The sequence below is a fragment of the Sorex araneus genome, chromosome 1, assembly GCF_027595985.1.
Source record: "Sorex araneus isolate mSorAra2 chromosome 1, mSorAra2.pri, whole genome shotgun sequence".
NCBI classification, from domain to species: Eukaryota; Metazoa; Chordata; class Mammalia; order Eulipotyphla; family Soricidae; genus Sorex; species Sorex araneus.
The window spans coordinates 97109017-97126152 of NC_073302.1; the positions used below are offsets into that span (position 1 = coordinate 97109017).

At 40.3% G+C, this 17136-nt stretch overlaps 1 protein-coding gene across 1 annotated transcript in view; it reads right to left on the reverse strand.

Moving 5' to 3' along the window:
* Positions 1 to 17136, reverse strand: part of CTSC (cathepsin C) — a 43132-nt gene that overhangs the window by 2726 nt on the left and 23270 nt on the right. The window contains exons 4-5 of the mRNA XM_055141642.1: positions 14209 to 14364; positions 8767 to 8882 (exon numbers count right to left, since the gene is read on the reverse strand). Of these exons, the coding sequence (XP_054997617.1) occupies positions 8767 to 8882; positions 14209 to 14364 (272 nt within the window). The remainder of the gene's footprint in view (positions 1 to 8766; positions 8883 to 14208; positions 14365 to 17136) is intronic.

Genomic DNA, 17136 nt, shown 5'->3' on the forward strand with positions numbered 1-17136 from the left:
CACTGGAAACCCTCGAGCTCTCCTGTACCCGGCTCACCAGAGCCTTAGACAGCACGCAGCTCAGCACGCTAGGTATGGAACTCTACGCATGACCCCTGCTGGAACTCTATGTGTGATTCCTGATGGACATCACCAATTGTTTTGCAAGACTTGCACAGAATGGTGTCGGCAGGGCATGGAGAAACGGCAGTTGTGGCCACAGAGTTGCCTCCTGCCCTGGCCAGGCTGAGTTGCAGCACTGCGGACATAGAGCCGTGGCGGCAATTCATGCAGTGGCTCATCCACTGTGGGGTGCTGTCAGCCAACCACCAAGTAAGGGTGACCTGGGACTCAGCGCAGGTGTTTGACCTGGCACAGACCCTCCATGATAGGGTCCTGTCTGCCAGCTGCTCAACAATTTCCTGGCACACTCCATCAACCTCAAGGAGATCAACCTGAGGCCGCAGATGTCCCAGGTGCTGCCCAGAGACACAGGCAGGTGTGTGTTTGTCAGTGTGAAGATCATTACAACATGCCAGTCAACCAAAAGCTTACATTTGGTACACTGGGAACACCTGTAAAGGCGATTAGAGGCCACCCCAAAAGCCTTCATCCCTCTCGGAGAGCCCAGCAAGCTACCAAGAGCCCGGCAAGCTACACGTGGCTTATGCGATATGCCTAAAACAGTAACAATCATGGTCCTCATTCCCCTGACCCTGAAAGAGCCCCCAGTACACCATCAGGCTACAGTAGCATGCTACAGGGACGAATGGAGATTTTACTGGCGCCCGCTTGAGCAAATGGATGACAGTGATACAGTGATACCCTTAACAATACAGGTGTGAGAGAGCTATAGTCTATATAACGAGGATCAAGGTAGCAAAATACAAAAAAAAGGGGAGGGGGAGGAAGGCTAAGAATTTGATATTTCAGGTAGACATTAAGAAACTAAAGGCATTATGCCAGTATGGAGGCAAAAAAATTGAAAAGACTAGTTCCAAGGGTGAAAAGGTGACATGTATAAGCAGCATCCTCTGAAAAACATCCCTGAAAGGATAAAAAAAATATGAAAAATATCTGGATTGATGTGTAAGGTAAGGAAAAACAAAAAACTTTTTAAAATATCTAGAAACATAATGATAATTATATATATCGTTATACATAACAAAATTGGAACTTCCACTTATAATTCTGGGGGTGGAAAACTGTTTTTACTTATTAATATTTAGATTTTTATTAATATTTCACTTCTGCTACTGATACACATTTTACAGGGATACAAGCTTATATCATTTTTAAGATATTGATATTAAAGTTATACACAACTTATAGAGCATTCAATTTAATAAACTCTTAAATATTAAATAAAAATACCACTTATTTGAATGGTGAGCATGAAAAATTATATTTGTGAATAAATAAAATTTATTTACTCAGGGGTATGGTGCTGCCAGCAGGCCAATCTGTAACTACAGGGTGAGTGCATCAGCAGCCTGATGATGCCTTCAGGCTTCCTGATACCCAAAACTGTTGCTGTGCTTTTGGCCTGACCCCAACAACTGGGGCCAAGTTTACCAAGAAATTAAACAGTCAAAACTTAGGTATGTGGGAGCCATGCCCACAAGCCACCTCATTTATTGGCCATATTTCACAGATCCATATATAAATCTCAAAGGAGATCAAAAGCCACAGTCAATCTCGGACCCACATATGACTGAACAGACCTGGGTAAATCTGAGTGGGGGCAGGTTAGTGAGATCTGCAAACCAGGCCAACAGCCCAAGCATTGCCCCCAGCAGCCACTTGCTTCCACAATCCAAAACCGCAGCCATACCTGGCCCTACTCCACCATCTCGGGACAAACCTCACCAAGATATAATCTGCTGAAAACTCAGGTATGTGGGTTTTGTGACTGAAATCTCCAGGCTTTCTCGAAGTTGGGTGGGCTACCTCCCCCCCACTTCCCAATACTCCTGGAAGCACTGGCAGTCACCCGCACGAACCAACTTCAGCACCATCATGTAAGCTCTTCCAATTATTTGAATGATGAGCATGGAAAATTAGATTTGTGAATAAATAAGAAGAAAGCCTTGCTTCAGAGACCCATAAATAAATCTCAAGAGAGATCAAAAGCTGCAGTTAAACTTGGACCCACGCATGCTAAACAGAGAGGGGTAAAGCAGAGCCCCCAACGCTTGCTTCCACAATCCAAAATTGCCGCCATACCCCCTGCCTGACTCCACCATCTCAGGTCGGACCTCACCAAGATACAATCTGCTGAAAATTCTGGTATGCGAGATTTGTGACTGAAATCTTAGGCTTTCTCAGGGTCGGGATGGGCTACCTCCCCCCATCTCCTTGTACTTCCCGAATCCTCGGCAGTCACATCCACACCCCGAAGCGGCCGCCCAATTGAAAAGCTACTCCAGCCTTACCATCCCGATAAAAATACTGCATGCCCTGAACAAACACCTTGACCTCTTGGCACCTGTATTGCAAACCATAATGCGCAAAAGGAAAAGGAGAAAGAGAGAGCAAGAAGGAAAGTGCCTCCCATAGAGGGAGTCTGGGGGTGGAGGTGAGATGTTGGGGGATGGTGGTGGGGAAACAGGGACACTGGTGGTGGAAGATGTACACTAGTGAAGGGATGGGTGCTGGATCATTGTATGACTGAAACCCAATTATGAACAGTTTTGTAATAACTGTCTCACAGATATTCAATAAAATTTTTTAAATTAAAAAAGTAATGTGGAGTTCATGCCCAATCACTCAGCATAATCAATTGCTAAATAAAAAGCAGTACTCCTATTTTAAAAAGAATTTATTTACTCATTTCTTTATTGGGGTGGGGAGCTTCTCAAGCAGAACTGAGTGTGCAAAGGGGCTATTCCCAGTGAGATCTGCAAACCAGGCCAACAGCACAATGGCAGGATCTGCGGTGCCAGGGGCCATCAGGAAGAAGCGCAGAGCAGGGGGTGGTGCTGGGGTTTGAACCCAGGGCCTCGGATCTGCAACCCTTTGGAAAGGAGCCATTCCTTTGGCTACACAGTGTAAAACTGCATACCAAAGAGAATCTTTGTTCTCTTTGAATGACCTCTGGACGGGGCTCTCTGTCTCCTTCCCCACCCTTCCAGAGGAGACGACTCCTGGCGGGCATCTCTCGACCCATTTTTAGTTGTTATTTATTTGTTTAAGGGCCACGCCTGGCAGTGCTGCTCAGTGGTTACTTCTGGTGGTGCTCAGGGATCACCAAAATGCCAAGGATGGAACCCAGGTCGGTTGCATAGAAGTCAAGTACCCTATCAGCTGAACTCTCTCTCAAGCCCCTCTGACCCTTTCTAGAGTGGAGACAAATGCCTCTCCCAGCCCACTTGGTCCCGGCAGCCCACACGCCAGCTTCTGCTATACTAACAGGCCCAGGACTTGTCTCTGGAACCCAGTGACTGCAAGAGCCCTTCTTGTCAAATTTCACACTGCTCACAGGTGTACTTCCTGTCATTAGGTAAAAATGGGCAGGGAAAGGGCAGAACACTCCCTCCCAGAGTAATCCATCTGTGTTTGGCTTAGCTACAAAGATTCATTCCCAGCACAGCAGAAACACTGCAAACTCAATTAGAAGCCCACCAAGTTCAATGAGCAAAAACAATAAGCATTAAGGGCTCAACCAACACCAACTAGCTCTGCAAGTCCCCGAGGAATGACTTGGCGACACCACAGTGAGGATGTTCGATAAGCTCACACACAGATACAAGGTCACAGTCAGGAAGGCACAAAAAAGCAAGAGAGCAGAAATGAGAAAACTACAACTGGAAGTAACCGAAAGGAAGAGTACGGCTGGAGGTATAAAACAACTCGAAAGAAGGCCCCAGTAACAAAATACCAGCAGTGGAGGAAAAGAGCACGGACCCCAAGATGAGATGCAGGAAACCACTAGAAACCAACAGAAGGTGGAAGAAAGTTTGAACAGAGATGAACAGCACACTGGAAAACCAGTTCTGAGGTGAAAATGTAAGAATCATCAGAGTTTCTGACAGGAAAGTGAATTTGATTAAGTACCAATATCTAAAGAAATCATGGAATTTCCAAGAACTGAGAAATACAGAATCAAATAGAAGAGGCCAGGGGTCACAATAAAAATAGATTCAAGTAGGGAAACTCTAAGACACACTGTGCTCAGAATAACAAAATCCAAAGACATTGAAAGCAAAAAAGGAACTTATATGCAAAGAAAAGCCCATCACAATACATCTATCCAACTCTATGAACAAGCAAAGAATGGAGAGATGCGATACAAAAAAAAAAAAAACTCAATGAAATGAACACCTCACCAAGAATACTCTGTCAGACAGATTATTTGGAGTGACATAGAGCTTCGGGGACAGGCAACAACTTAGAGAATCTAAAACCTTGAAACCAGTTTTGCAAGAAGCATTAAAGAAGCTTCTTTAAAAGACAACAAACTTCCCAGCACATAGCTGAGTATGAACCTTATGCACAGCACCAGCGGCTTCTTGCAGAAATGCCTCCAGACTGTGAACTAAGCTACGGCCCCATGCCGCCCCGGGAGGGGAAAGGTTTTTCTCTCTCAGCCTTTCATTTCACCTGTGGCATGGCGACTGCCAGCTTGTAGACCCCCACTAAACAGAGGTACGAGTGCAGTGATACAACTTCTGGCAGAAATTTCTCTGGACTTAATTACCAAATACCAGAAATCCAAAACCTCATATGCTCTTCATTCACAGCAATGGAAAACAAATTATCTAATGATGCCTTTTTGGCAGGTCTGATTGTTGGGGGAAAATTCAAAATAATAATAGTGAGTTTTCTTTGAAATACTGAATGTAATCAAAGTAAAGAGAGAGTAAAGTGAAAATCATCTGCCACACAGGGGTGGGCTGGGAGCGGGGCATACTGGGGTTGTTGGTGGTGGAACATGTGCACTGGTGAAGGGATGGGTGTTTAATCATTGTATGACTGAGACTTTTCACATGGTGATTCAATCAAAAATTTCAAAAAAGAAAAATACAACATTCGTCCTTCAAAGCCTGAATGGCAGAGAATTCAATGAGTGAGCAGTCGAAGCCAGTGTTACTTCCATGAGATGCCAAAACCATAAAATAAGCAGCACTTTCCCAAGAGATTCTGAAAAAGGCCCCATTTTTGGTTCAGCCAGCACTGTAGCCCGTGGCAGCTACAGAAATCATGTCTTGGTATTAAGTATGAAGTCTTCATCATCTGACCATCCAGCACTAAGAGAGAGAAGGGGTCAAGTGCATATTCAAGGGTGCAGAGTATGATCTTTAGAGAAATCATGAGAATGAAAAAGAAAGAGAAAACTTGTCTCAGGCTTTGTGTTCTCCCAATCTGTCAGTAATCAATGCCTCTTTCCAAAGAGGCAGTGGCTGAATCCTAAAAGAAATACTACTCCTTCAGAAAATTACCAGGCACCAAAAGACCCAGGAAGGACATCTGGCCCCATAAGAGCCCCTCACGTAAGAATGAATCCCAGTGTGCTGGCTTGCATGGAGTCGGTGTTGGGTCCCCACTTCTCATCTCCCTGTACCTCTGGGTCCCTGCCAGTCATGCCCAGGAACTGTCTCTGGTGCCATATAAGTTCATTAACGGCCATGATCCAGAGACTCAGAAATAAATCTCCAAAGAGAGCAACATGCCAAAGAGATGCCTCTGGACCCCCAAATCACCATCCAGTTAAAAATGTAACTCCAGCCCTAGCACCCTATTTAAAATTTTAGAATTCTTGGAGCACCACATACTTTATGCCACTGATATACCAAAAGTAAAGCAACACATTTGATGGGGTGTAAGGTAGATGACAACAGATCTTAATCAATGCACATATATACGTTAACACGTACACACACATTAGCACACACAGCTCAAATAACAACATGTTAGTGATCTCTTATACAGACGTTTAATGGCTCCAAAGTGAGATACAACAATTTGCACATACTTTTCTCTAGAGAAACCTTTTTGGGTCAGTTTTAATCAATTATTCATAACAAGCAACACAAAATAAATTATTTAGGATATGCCTTTAGGCTTGGGTCATGGTGGAAAAATTTGAAACAATGGTTGGAAAGTGTAATGGTGGTGGGATTGGTGTTGAAATATTGACTGTAATAAATTATTATGAACAGCTTTATAAAAATAAAATGTATTTTTAAAAAGAGCTCTTCAATAACAGTATTTCTGCAATCTCAAATTGATACTGTGGTTTCACGGGGTTTAATTATGTTCAAGATGACCCTTCCGAGACCGGGGAGCACAGTGACCTGAGGTGTCAGGATACTTTTCTCTCCCCTTCCTTCTAACAACCAGCTGTGTGATCCTGGGAAACTCAGGAGAACTTCCTGAAATTTGTTTTTACCCTTTTTTTTTTTGAGTTGGGGTTACTCCTGGCTCTGTCATCAGAGATCACTTCTGTCCCCAGTGTGGGGGACTCTACCGAGTGCTGGGGATTGAACCCAGGTTAACCATGGGCAAGGCAGGTGCCCTACACCCTGTGCTATTACTCCGGTTCCAGAACTCATTTTTACTTTGTATATAAGTAAGAAGGGTGAGGTGCACTTCTTCAAGGTCTTCGGATATAAACTCTAATAAAACAAACTGTACACAGAACAAGATTTAAAGAAAATCAATTATAAATATTAAAAAAAAAAACTGCATTACCTAATTAACATGGCCAAGAAAAGACACTTTACTCTCCAGAATGCACAGTAATAGACACTTGCTTAGAGAACAAGGCAAGTTTATCTTTTCCAATTTTTTGTTTCCTCCTCTCAAACTTTCAGGTAAACCTGGCTTATGCAGGGTACTTAAAGTTGTCCTTCATATGCAAGGGCATTTTTCTATGGCCCTCAAAGAGAGAAAACTATGATTTCCAGAACTTTTGGAAATTCATAATTCTGTGTTATATACAAAACTGGTATTCTTAGTGAAAATTTCCTAGCAGCCACCTTGGAAGGCAGTCATCTTTCCAAAAGAAAGAAAGTCAAAAGAAGAACCTTGAAATGTGTGATTTTCTTAAGTACTACACAAGATACCACAGAGGAGGGATCAACTCAAAAGCAACTAATCTAAGTCCTCTGCTTTTTAAATTGTGCCTGTCTGTAAAAGTCCTTTCAATACTCAAAGACTATGAAACACTGGAGACAATAACAAATTTTACAGAGCTACAAGACAACCAATGTCACTGAATCTAGTTCATTTATTTCTCCTGAATTATTGTTGCAAAACTAATTAATCATATCTTTGGTGACTAAACCATTCAATCTCCCATCCCCCCATACTTCTGATTAATTTTAAGAACACCCTAGTAGTTATCGTATTTTAATTTTAGTGTTCGGCTTCAAAGTCTTGGTTAAATTGTAAGACCAATAAAAAGCACCATGTCATATTAGATTTTATATCCATTGTAACACTGTAGCACTGTCATCCCCTTGTTCATCAATTTGCTCAAGTGGGCACCAGTAATGTCTCCATTGTGAAACTTGTTGTTACTCTTTTTGGCATATCGAATTCTCCATGGGGAACTTGCCAGGGTCTGCCGTGTGGGTGAGATACTCTTAGTAGCTTGCCAGGCTCTCCAAGAGGGACGGATCCATAGTTTTCAAAAAAAATTTTTTTAACAACACGAATAACCAAATGTTCTCGGCAACACAGCAGGACCAACTATGGCCCTGATACTCATTAATCAACTCTTAAAAAACATTACTAATTTTTTTTCAAATTAGCATAAGATTTGATGACCGAGTACATTTTAATCTAACATCCACCTTTTAATTTCACTTGCAATTCATTTCTTTGAAATTTTTCTTATATCCAATTCCACCAATGCCAAGAAATTCTTGCCAAGAAGGAAAAGTTGGAAAGAATTTCAGGCTCCACACTTTGTAGATCTAAGCTGAAGAGTCCCAGAATAACCAGTACAAAGGAATGACTGCTGGGGTATGTGAAGAGGACCCTTGCTGGCTAAGCGGCTGCCATAACTGCTCCCAGCTTTGTTCATTCCAAACATTTGACAAAAGTTCAGTAATAATGGGACTGAAGAGTTGGTGGTGCATGCTTGAGAAGTAGGGGAAGCTGATTATTAATTAACTTTTAGAAAATGGAAAGAACGATATATTTTTGGATATTATAAAACTAAAATCTGATCACCAATAAGAATGCTTCCAGAAAACAGTCTGCTTATTTTATTTAGTAATGAATCAGTCAAGTGAACTACAATTCTATCCAAAATCAGCTTAATATAATATTATGTCACACAATGAACTGAAAGACCCTTATCCTATTCCAAAATCAACCTTGCCAGAGTGAAATTTAAGGATCCACTTACTGAACTTCTAATGTAATGAAAGACTAAATAATAGTAGTGGGAGTATAAATAACAAAGATTTCAGCATATCCTTTACAAAAGTAATGCAATTTATCATATACAATTCATTATTTCTACATAAGTCATTCCTGCAAGGAGGGCAGATGAGCTTAGGCTTGCATATGTCTTTTACTAATTTCAGTAGCTACCTCAAAAATGTATGAGAAGAATATCAAAGAAATGTATAGGTGATGTGAACCATTACCATAATCTGCCATGGACACAAAAGGAAGTGAGCACTCATTAGTCTTATACATATTTCTCATTTGTTTTACTACAGTGACTGAAACCCACTTCATTTCTATGAATAAATATGCCCAGAATCTATCCCATGCTCTAGCATACAATATTTCAGGATGAATTAATGAAAAATACAACTTCTCTTTTACCTTGGTTTCGAACTGGGCTAACAAAATTGGTACCATGAACATTTCTCCAATCCCAAGATGCTGGCAACTGTAAATTCTCTGCATGCATTTCTGCAGTTAATGGCACAGGTTTGGGCCTAGGGAAAAAATACACACTTCACATCAATATGAAGTCAACCCTTAGAGGATTAATTTCTTTGCCTCTAAATCCATCTCAAACACCTGGTTGGCTAGGCTCTCAACTTTGGATCTCCACTCAGACACAAAGAAGACTGGTCTGTCAGTGTATCAATGTTCCAACAATGTAATCACATTAGCATCATCTATGAAGCTATATAAATGGCTTAACTTTTTCAGGAACAGAATTTTCCTATTAAATAACATTCCACTGACATCATCCATGATGCTATATAAATGGCTTTCTTTTTGGAGATCAGAATTTTTTTATTAACTGATAATCGTTTAGTCTATATCTATCAAGGTATTTTTAATATATACAAAAGTAGATGCATTCTCTCCACACCAAGAAGAAAAAACATAGGAAGTGAAGATAATAAACATAGAAAATAAAGGAATTATTGATGCTTGACACAGGATATGTTGATGATGATACTAAGGTAGAAAACGATGAAGTCTGCTTCTGAAACTGCGGCTGGGAACCCCATATGTGATCATATAACAATATGGAGATCACAAAAGAATATGGCAAGAGTGAAAAGTTTCTCACTCCAGTGACTGAAAAGAAAACATGTAATGAATCTGCCTTGTTTCTGGCAGCATTTCTGCATTTCTTGGGCAACAAAGGCACAGAGGAAAAAGCTTAAGAAATCTTGATCTAAGTTAACACTAGGACAAAAAGGGAAGTTGCTTGCCTTATCCGCAACTGATCCTATTTCAATTCCTGGCAGATCAAAAGGTCCCCTGAGCACTGTCAGGAGTGAGACCTGAGCAGTGCTACAAGTGGCCGAAAATTTAAAAAAAAAAATCTTAGTGCTGGAAAGATATCACAAGTATTAAGGCACTTGTCTTGCATTCAGCTGGCCCTGGTTCAATCCTGGTACTGCATGTGGTCCCCTGGCTCTGCCAGGATGTTCCCTGAGCATAAGGCTGGGTAAGCACTGAGGATGGCGGGGTGTGACCATTGCCCCTGCTCTCCAACAAAAAGGAACAGATTTCTTATCATGAGGAAAGGTGTAGACTGGTTTTACACTAAGATGTTTACCAGGACAGGAATATTGCTAAAAATTCTGTGGTATAGAGACAAATATAAGGTGATCACTGACACAAAGACTCAGGGAGAGATACATTCATGAACTCTAGAACAGGGATCAGTTAATTACTGAAGAATGCATAACTTGTACAATAATCATGGGATAAGTAAGATACATAAAAATGTATGCCTTGTGGAAAATTTTATATAAATGGTAGGGAAGAAACAAATCCCAAAAATTCTTGGAAAATTTGTCTAATCTCTGAACACTAAGGTGCAAATACATTTTGAAAGAAAATAAAGTTTCTGTGATTTTACACTGAGAGGCCAAAAGATTGAATAAGTCAACAGGTATCAGTTAGTTGTCATGATATACATAATAGCATACTAATTAATATGAAAGAAAAAGGGAAATTAAGTGTGGCAGCATAATGCAATTTCAGGGCAGTTAATTTCAAGTATCTACAGGTCATACTGACCTGCTCAAGACAGCTTCACCATTTACCAGTGTAATGGTATAATTCTTCAAAGACCACCAGAAACTAATATTGACTTTCATTAAAATCGATATAATAGCTACCCTTTGCCCAGACAAGACTCCGAGCATCCCCACATGCAAGAGTCCTCTGCTCCTGAATGGCCATGATCCCAGAGGAAAACTAACTAATTTTGGAACCCAGCGGCTTCTTGCAGAAATGCTTCTAGACTGTGAACTAAGCTACAGCTCCGTGCTGTCCCCCACCCCGGGAGGGGAAAGGTTTTTGTCCCTCAGCCTTTCCTTTCAGCTTCAGCAGCATGGCGACCACCATCTTTTAGAGCCCTCAATATGGAAAACAAATTATCAAATGATGTCTTTTTGGCAGGTCTGATTATTGGGGGAAAATTCCAAATAATAATAGTGAGTTTTCTGTCGAAATATTGAATGTAATCAAAGTGAAAAGAGAGTAAAGGGAAAATCATTAGCCACACAGGCGGGGGTGAAGGAGTGGGATGGGGGGTATACTGGAGTTCTTGGTGGTGGAACATGTGCACTGGTAAAGGGATGGGTGTCTGATCATTGTATGACTGAGACTTAAACCTGATAGCTTTGTAACTTTTCTCAAGGTAACCCAATAAAAAAAAAAAAAATCGACATAATACTATGTTCCCCCAAGATTGCTATTAAAATTCAATGCAATAATTAAAAAAAAAACCCTTAGAACACATCCAGTCTCTGTAAAGTCCTTAATATAATATATGGCAGTTATAACACTCATCATCACCATCCATGTCAGAAAGATTAAATATGATGCTGATAGAATTAATCAACGCTGTTAACTCCCTTCTTCCTACCATTTTATAAGGCAGATTATTGCTCACTGGTCCCTCCCTCCCTCCCTTCCTCTTTCCCTCCCTCCCTCCTTCCCACCCTCCCTCCCTCCCTCTCTCTCTCTCACACACACATACACATTCACACACACATTCACACACACACAGTGAAACTAACAACTGAAGTTCAATGCTGTAAAAATAAAGAGCATAACAGGAGTTTGGGGGATGAAGAAGGGATAATCACAAACACCACAGGTACATTTCATGTTAATCATCTGGGCCCAATTTCTTTGAAATATACAGTGAAAGCTCTGGACTCAAAAGATGTCCATGGACACAAATTTTATGTAAAATGTCACTAGTTTCAGAAACTTCTTAAAGTTTATGTCTAAGTCTCTGAGCTGATAATGTCATTGGATTATTAGGACTTATTTATAAACAAAAATATTGCTGAAAAGCAGTCAACCTTAGATATTTCTCACTTTGGTAGTTTAATCTCATCTTAAAGGTTCTATGAAGATTTGAAATTAAAAGCAGCCTTTCATAAAGCTTGCCCTTCTCTAAGATAAAGGTAGTTAGGTGGAAGGAGAGAAGAGCATAGATTAAAAAAAAGAGTTCAATGGAAACATAGAACAAGGCATGTAGAAAAAAAAATTTCTGAGGCTTAAATATGATAATATCAATAACCCATTCTCTGGTTGACTTCTTTGGATTTTCACTGAGTCTCAGCTTCCAATCTCACAGAAACATGGAACTCCATTTTTGCAAATTCAAGAACAGAATATGATATGCTCCCTTCCTTTCAGTTAACAAAAGCATTACCTATGAATTTGAAATTCCTTAGTATAAACTTAAAGAAATATACACACAAATATATAAAAATATAATTATATGTTTTTTTTCTGAGAAAGAATTATTAGATAATCCTATCAAGTGGATAGGAAAAATCCTCAAGACAGTATCAAAGCCAAAATATATCAGAAATGAATATTATTATTCTGCAGATTAAAAAAGGTTCCAATGCATTTTATTTATAATTAACTGCTTTGTGACCTAATGAAGCAATATACTTTAAAGCAAAGAATTAATACTGTGTTCTTTGAAAACTGGACTAAAGAAGAATAGCCTACCTACATACTAGATCTTTACTGCTTTTCAATTCCTTATCATATCAATATCATATCAATATTTTCTAAAAAAGGTAGGGCATCAGAAGAATATACTTGGTCATTTAACAGATGTTATTAGACTAAATGTCACATTATATTATTCAAGTATAATATAATCTGAGGAAATAAGTTACAAACTTTCTTACTATCTCAGTTTAAAGTATTATTATATAATCGACTCGAGTACGAAATAGAACATGAAGTTTATAACAAAAGATGGAAAATGACAATTTTGACTAAGGATAGCAAGGCAGATTGGTAAATAAGGAGCATTTTTCCTAGAATTTAAGCAGAAAGAAGTCTTTGACATTTTATTTATTTATTTATTTATTTATTTGGAAATTGCAGTTTTTTTTATTTGGAGGTTTTGAAGGGAAGGAGGGCGAGAAAGTGAGAGAGACAATGGAGAGTAACAAGCTCAAGAGAGATCCTGGGCTTCTCCAAGAACAGAGAGAGCCCCTACACTCATCCCTACACTCATACACTCAGCATTAGACATGAAAACACAAAATTCCACATTTCAAGAAGGGAGATGCACGGGACTGGAGCAATAGCACAGCGGGTAGGGCGTTTGCCTTGCACACGGCCGACCCAGGTTCAATTCCCAGCATCCCATATGGTCCCCTGGGCACTGCCAGGAGTGATTCCTCTGTGCAGAGCCAGGAGTGACCTCTGTGCATTGCCGGGTGTGACCCAAAAAAGAAAAAAAAAAAAAGAAGGGAGATGCGGGCGACACATGTGCTCAGGCACCACATGTGCTTAGCCACGTGGATGTAAGCAGCACGTGGGCTCAGGCAGCATATGCAGAGTTTCTGACATTTTAGAGACTGCAAACTTGACAGTTTTTATAGGCAAGTTGAGAGAAGGGGTTTGAAGCAAAGGAAATGTTATGACTGTGAGTTAAGTTTTAGTAACTGCATGGTACTATTTGAACACAAGTCAGGTGTAGCTATAGTCAGATCTGTATGGCTAAGTTTAAGTATTAAAAAATAAGTAGTAACACAATCATAGCAGCATACAGGAAGGAGAAATGTCAGCATTACACAGAGTGGCTAACACAGGACCAGAGAGGGAAGAAGCCCAAGAGGAAGGAGCGAAGCAGGAGCTGATTCATATACAGGAGAGGGGACAAAGTCCTAAGCCAGAAGAGAGGAATGAAAAGGAAGGATGGCAGGCCTGTGAAAGCAAAACCTGAATTAGGATTGGGCACATTAGAGCATCTCTGAAAGAGACGGATGATTCAAAACAAAAAGAAAGAAAACAGAAAAAAATTAATTTTGGATGCCCAATAAAATGGTGAGTGATCCAGGAAAAAACACTGGAAGGATGGTACTCAACAAAGCATCCCCATCAGGGAGATGGACAGACAGCCTCCCCATCAGGGAGACAGACAGACTGACAGCATCCCCATCAGGGAGACAAACAGACAGACAGCCTCCCCATCAGGGAGACAGACAGACAGACAGCATCCCCATCAGGGAGACAAACAGACAGACAGCCTCCCCATCAGGGAGACAGACAGACAGCATCCCCGTCAGGGAGACAGATAGACAAACAGCCTCCTCATCAGAGAGACAGGCAGACAGCATCCCCATCAGGGAGACACACTCAACATAGCATCCCCATCAGGCAGACAGACAGACAGCATCCCCATCACGGAGACAGACAGACAGACAGCATCTCCATCAGGGAGACAGACAGACAGACAGCCTCCCCATCAGGGAGACAGACAGACAGCATCCCTGTCAGGGAGACAGGTGGGTGCAGTACTACCTTGGGTGACTCTGCCAGTGGCCACCAGCTCTCCGCATCATTTCTCTCAGCGTAAGTGTCTCGTACTCCCTGTATGTGGTTGCAGTCCAGGACTTCTGAACAGCATTGATAGTTTTCACAAAATTGTTATCATATTTGTACAACCTGTTAGAATAGCTGCCACAAAAGCAAGACAGTTTTAGATATACCCACTGCAGATGTAAATAGACTCCAGTCAAATAGAGGCTCTCATACTAAGGGATGAATTGGAAAGCAGGGCCCGGGAATCTCATTCAAGTGTGAGACCCTGACTGTGGCATCCCGTCTCCCCAGCCCCAACACTGTTTAGGGAAGGCCCTGGGTGCCTGTCCAATCCATGTGCGTGCCCTCGACAGCAAAGAAGAAACAAAACTGCTATGACCTCTTGAGAAAACAACTGTAAGAACAGCATAAATGGGAATGCCTTCTGTGAAAATAGCAACTCAAATGAAGAGGAATATGTAAGGATGTTAAATTAAACCATTTTGTCTAGTAATAGGTTATAAATATCATAAATTAGGTTTTAAGATAAGGGCTGCTTAAATAAGCAACAGTACTGCCTCTATTCTATTGCCTGTTCAGTAAAAAGTGTCTAGAAGTTTAGTTTGTGATAAGTGTTTAAAGTTTATTAAATTTAAAAAGCAAAGACATTTATACAGAATCAGTTTTACTGTTTCATATTTTTGGTCACACTTGGGCTCACTCCTGGCTCTGTGCTTAGGACTCGGTTCTGGAAGAGCTCAGGGACCTGGAGGAGGGTTCAAGGACCAAATCCAGCATAGAAGGCAAACACTTTACCCACGAACTATCTCTCTGGCCTTCACAATCAGGTTTTATTGTGTGGTGTGTGTGTGTGTGTATGTGTGTGTGTGTGTGTGTGTGTGTGCATTTGGGTTGGAACGATAGCACAGCCGATAGGGCATTTGCCTTGCACACGGCCAATGCGGGTTCGATTCCTCCGCCCCTCTCAGAGAGCCCGGCAAGCTACCGGAAGTATCTCGCCCACACGGCAGAGCCTGGCAAGATACCCGTAGCATATTTGATATGCCAAAAACAGTAACAAGTCTCACAATGGAGACATTACTGGTGCCCGCTCGAACAAATCGATGAGCAACAGGATGACAGTGATACAGTAATACATTTTTAAAAGGAAGTCAACCTAGATGCCTTTAAGCGCTGGCATTGAATCACCACCTTTCCCCTGCCCTTTACAATTTCTAGTATGTACCTTTATAAATTCATAAAATAAAACAGGGCATCTTTCTAAATTATGTAATAAAGAATATAACATGGCAAACATTATATAGCATACAACATGCCATATATATAGTATCGAATGTAAGTATGACAACTAAAATAATTTATTTCAAATGAATTATGGATTACATCGTCTATACACAATTATTTTTTTAAATGGGGGAGTGTGCATTTTTTGTTTCTGTTTTTAAGTCATATCCTACAATGTTCAGGGTTGCCACCAGCTCAGTGCTTGAGGCTCCCTCCCAGCTATAGTCAGAGGCTGAACCAGGGCTCCAAATGCAAGAGAGGTACTCCAGCCCCTGAACCACATTCTCAGCACCTCAGAATATGTTTTTTTCTGAGATAGTATCAGTATCAACAGTTGCATGTTTGTTACACATGTGGACAAAACCTAAATATTCAACCCAGACAACTAAATCGGAATCTGGATCTAAGGAGATCTCCAAATGGTTCACAATGAATTAACATTTAAGATGTGGTCGTTTCACTTATGCAAAGCATTATCTAACTTGAGTAACATTTTAGGCATAATTCACTTTCTCTTTTGATTGCTCTCCATAGAGAAAATATTTTAACACAAAATACCGAGGAATACAGAAAATGCGTAACCACATTTATAATGCTTCATCAAAGTTCTCTCTCACTTATTACAAAGTGTACCAGATGTATAACATTACTAAACGGATTATAAAATGGCATCATATTTCTGAAAATACTAACACAACAATAAAACCAAATTGCAGCTGTTCTACTATCTTCAGGCACAATAATAAATGGATTTATATAGGCTGGCTTGAATAAATCTAAAGGTAAAAGCAGTTTAATAAAATCTCATAAAGGTTAAACACTTCAAAAGTCTAATGACAAGTATTTTTTTTTAAGAGGCTTAGTCAGAGAGGTTAAAAAAAACTAAAGCTTTTCAGAGTTTAACAGAAAAATTCAAGATACAATATTAAATTATAGGGGCTGGAGCAACTCCTGAGTGCAGAGCCAGGAGTAACCCCCGGTGCATTGCTGGGTATGACCCTCCCCCCAAAAAAAAAACCAATATTAAATTATAAATGTTTTGTAATGAAAGCCACGTTACACTGATAAAGAAACAGTAATTCTCCCTATTTCTTTGCAACATTTAGTAAAATGTCCTATGCTGATATGTGCATTGCAGTGATTATAAAGTGGTCTTAAACACTATTATTTCATAAGAAGATTAAAAATATTGTTCTTCTGGGAAACATGATTAGGCAAATTGGCATCCACTGGTCACTACACTGTGAATGATACAAAAACACTCAGAGGAAACCCAACTTGCTTACTTGATCTGTGACTTTCAGCCTCAAAATGGTAATGAAATAAAGTTTTGATGTTTAACTCATTCAGTTTATGATACTGTTATGATAACTCTAGCAAAAAAAAAAATACATATGTATACTACCTAATGACCAAGAACTTAAATTTCTGCCACATACTGCTTTAATACTTATGTTCAATTAATAAAATGTTCTTTAAAAAGTCACTGCAATTCTGTGAAGTTGAATATGGTGCTTACTTTTGAGAGGTTTTTTTTGTTTGTTTTTGTTTTTTTGGAATAAGCCAGTACTCAGGGCTTATTCCTGGCTCTGTACTCAGGGATCACTTCTGGTGGTGGTCCAG